A 4,128-nucleotide genomic window follows, 5' to 3' on the forward strand; every position below is an offset into this window, starting at 1 on the left:
CTGGAATCAAACCTGGGACCCTTCAGTCTGCAGGCCAAAGCTCTATCCACTGAACCAAACCAGCTAGGGCTCCTCTGCTTATTATTGGAAGCAGAGGAGTGGTGCTTAGCAAGAAAAAGAGAAAGCAGTGCTAACGGAATTTGGCAAAATGTTATGGAGCAAGCTTCCACCTTCATTATTGCTCTCAGAGTAGAGGATCATATCATCCCAGATATTCAGAACTTAAAGAAACCATAGTGATGTCACATGATAGCTGGGAGGGCAAGGACTTTATAAGTTTAGAGGGGAGCCAAACTCCCTGGATTCACATCCTGACTGTAATCCTGGCTGTGTGACCTCAGGCAAGTTACTTAACTTCTCTACTCTTTGGTTTCCTCATCTATATAATGGGCATAATGACACTACCTACCTCATAGGCTGTCATGAGACTGAGTTAATACAGTTAAGCTGCTTAGAATAGTACCTAGGCTAAATTAATTGTTCAATAAAAGTCAGCTGTTAATAATACCATTTAACCCAGTCCCCTCATCTAGCATATCAAAAAGTAAGACACAGAGATATTTATTAACTTGCCCAAAATTATAGAGCTCCTAAGTGGTGGAAGCAGGATTAGAATCCAGAACCCCACTTTTAAAACAGTATATTCTCCACTATACCATTAAACATTTACTTAAAGCTTAATGAAGCATAATATAGTCTTTCTCCTAACATTTCATTCTGTTTGATCCATTTTTCTAAGTATAAAATAGATTCCTTGTTCACATTTAAAAGAATATTATACTGTGTTATGTGTTTCAAAATGAGATTTTTTAAGTTTATGTTAACTGAAATTATCCCTGCACAGTGTGAGTGGGTACTTTCATTTTTTTTTTAGGGAGCCAAACTCCCTGGATTCACATCCTGACTGTAATCCTGGCTGTGTGACCTCAGGCAAGTTACTTAACTTCTCTACTCTTTGGTTTCCATATCTTTACAATGGGCATAATGACACTACCTACCTCATAGACTGTCATGAGACTGAGTTAATACAGTTAAACTGCTTAGAATAGTACCTAGGCTAAATTAATTATTCAATAAAAGTCAGCTGTTAATAATATCATTTAATCCAGTCCCTTCATCTAGCATATTAAAAAGTAAGACACAGAGATATTTACCTACTTGCCCAAAATTATAGAGCTCCTAAGTGGTGGAAGCAGGATTAGAATCCAGAACCCCACTTTTAAAACAGTATATTCTCCACTATACCATTAAACATTTACTTAAAGCTTAATGAAGCATAATATAGTCTTTATCCTAACATTTCATTCTGTTTGATCCATTTTTCTAAGTATAAAATAGATTCCTTGTTCACATTTAAAAGAATATTATACTGTGTTATGTGTTTCAAAATGAGATTTTTTAAGTTTATGTTAACTGAAATTATCCCTGCACAGTGTGAGTGGGTACTTTCATTTTTTTTTTACTCTAGTCATTTCTAAACTGCTTGAATTTATTTTTTACAGTGAATACTTTTGTAAATTGAAAAAACCTCAAACATAATTACTTAAAAAAAACCCCACAAAACAAAAAACCCCAGTTCACCTTGAGATTATTTCCTGCCAAGTTCAGCCACTCCAAATGTACTAGTTCCTTTAGCCCTTCCACATAGCCAATGCTATTATGAGGCAAATTTAACACCCGGAGTTGGGTCAGTTTGGCCACACCCATCATCCGTACCAGCCGATTATTAGCCACTGACAACTGTGGAAAGGAAACATATCATTACTCTTCAGAATAAAATATATAGATTATTTTCACATTAGGGTGCTTAAAAGATTTGTTTATATGGCCAAACATGTCCAAATATATAAACCCAATCTGTACTTTTCACATATGCTGTTTAGGTATATATTCTAGAGTAACTATTAGTTTGTTGGTGATGCCGCTGCTACTCCTAAGCAATGGAAAATACACATAACCCTCAGCAATAACATCTCTTCCAATTACTAAAGGGAAAACACTGTTAACACAGCAACTACTTGAGAATACAAGCTCCACAGAATGCAGTCCTTAAACTGTCTCAGTCAAAATCTAGAACAGTGCCAGACATATACGGGGCACCCAATTACATTTGTTGAATGAATGAACCCTTTACCCCTGTCATGAGGTAAAAGGCTACCTTAACACAATATTTTGCTAACATAAAATGTTGGCTTTTTAAAAACAAATGCCTCTTTTTCTAGTCCACCCTAAATGTAGCACATATGTGTTCATCTTCAGGAGAAACTGTCATGTAAAGATTTAAGGCAACATTTACTACTTTCCAAGCCTGCACAGTTACTTTTTGCTTGGTTATTTTATTAGATATAATAAACTGGTTCTAATATAACTATTTCCCCAGATATAATACCTACCTGTATTAATCGACTGCATTTCTCAAGATTTTCCAATTTGATAATCTGATTTTTATCCAAAATCAAAGTATGAATGTCAGCTTCACAGGGTAAGTTTGCACTTAATTTCTGTAGCCCCTTCCCTGACCAATTGACCACTAATCCTAGAAAAGAGAAAGGAAACTATGAGAAAACACAAATATTACCCCTGAGCACAGGGATGGAAGGTACACAACACCTGCTCAGCAATGTTTGAACTAGCTGGTGGCTCTTATGCATGCTAAAGAGCCCATTCTGTGGAATATATATATATATATATATATATATATATATATATATGTGTGTTTGTGTGTGTGTGTATATAAGCCTAAGCAATCAAATGATGACCGGTCGACCAGTTGTTATGTTGCTCAACACAGGAGCTGCCCCCTGGTGGTCAGTGCACTCCCACAGCCAACCTCCTGCAGTCCCTCCTCACCCCCCATTGGCCCCGATGGCAGGCCAGGCCAAGGGACCCCACCCGTGCATGAATTTGTGCACGGGGTCGCTAGTTATACTAATAAAATCCCATGCAGAGTTACAAAACACTAGAGCACAATCATTATCAAGATTTTAAAATGAAAGCAATAAAGTTTTAAAGGACCACAGATTGAAATTATTCATTTGTTCTCAGAAATATCAAATTACACCAAGATCTGTGTTATTCTACTCAAGTTCTATGATGAAATACTTTCGAATTCTTCACATTTAAACATAAACTAGTATTTCCACATTCTGTGGCTAAGTAATGATAGTATTTTTAAGTGGAACTCATCTTTTGCTAGAGATTAACGTGCATACAGTCCAACTACCAGTATATCCTATAGTGCCCCAAATCAAAGTATATTCTTCTGTTAATTTATCCACAAAATGGGAATAATGCACCTAATTCATTAAATTTATTAAGTTAAATTTAATAATTCATTAAATTATGAAAAGAGAGCACTTAGCCCCATCCCTAGCACACAGCACTCACTAAAGTAATTCGGTACAAAAGACGTTCAAATTCCGGCTCCACTACTTCACCATTGTGGTGTCTTGGGCAAGTTACTGATCTCTTTGGGGCTCACTTTTCTAATCTGTAAGATAGATTTGATAATAATACCTGCCTTACCATGGTGTATACAGAGAAAACAAGATGATGTAAAATAAAATAAAAAAGCAATGGAAACGTCTTCTAGCTCACATAAACGTGCTCTATAAATGTTAATTGTTCCTACGCTAAGTTGCCTTTGGAGGGCTGGGGAGGAGTTTTTGAAAAGCAGTTATCAGAGGGAGGCGGGGCCCTGAGAAACTGCCAATTTCACAATTATACCCAAATTAAAACTACGGAGGGAAATAATTATTCGAGAACGCGCTCCTGAAGAGATGCAATGTTTTCCCATTATCTAATGGCTTCTAGCATTTGGGGTTGCGGGCTGGAGGGAGTCATGGGACTTTGAGAATTTTGTGCAAAGCTGTGTACTGTGTCCCAAGAAAACGCACAGCTTTTGCACACAATTCCGAGGAGTCCACAGACTGCTTAGAACCATCGATTGCCCCCCTGCCCCCCAAAATATAATGAGCCCCTGTTCTAAGCCATGGAGAAAGGCTCCACTCCACAGCCGGGCCCTCAAACAGCCGAGCCTCAGAACTGGAAAAGCTGTAACCAAAACAAAGGAGCTCGGTTCCCGCGGCTCCAGGTCACAGACGCACCCGCGCCCCGCACCCCGCGCCC

At 38.0% G+C, this 4,128-nt stretch overlaps 1 protein-coding gene across 1 annotated transcript in view; it reads right to left on the reverse strand.

Moving 5' to 3' along the window:
- The window catches only part of CEP97 (centrosomal protein 97kDa), a 24,303-nt gene that overhangs the window by 19,418 nt on the left and 757 nt on the right, over positions 1-4,128 (reverse strand). The window contains exons 2-3 of the mRNA XM_005867969.2: positions 2,394-2,536; positions 1,582-1,740 (exon numbers count right to left, since the gene is read on the reverse strand). Of these exons, the coding sequence (XP_005868031.1) occupies positions 1,582-1,740; positions 2,394-2,536 (302 nt within the window). The remainder of the gene's footprint in view (positions 1-1,581; positions 1,741-2,393; positions 2,537-4,128) is intronic.

This window comes from Myotis brandtii, unplaced genomic scaffold (genome assembly GCF_000412655.1).
Source record: "Myotis brandtii unplaced genomic scaffold, ASM41265v1 scaffold257, whole genome shotgun sequence".
In the NCBI taxonomy this organism is placed as follows: domain Eukaryota; kingdom Metazoa; phylum Chordata; class Mammalia; order Chiroptera; family Vespertilionidae; genus Myotis; species Myotis brandtii.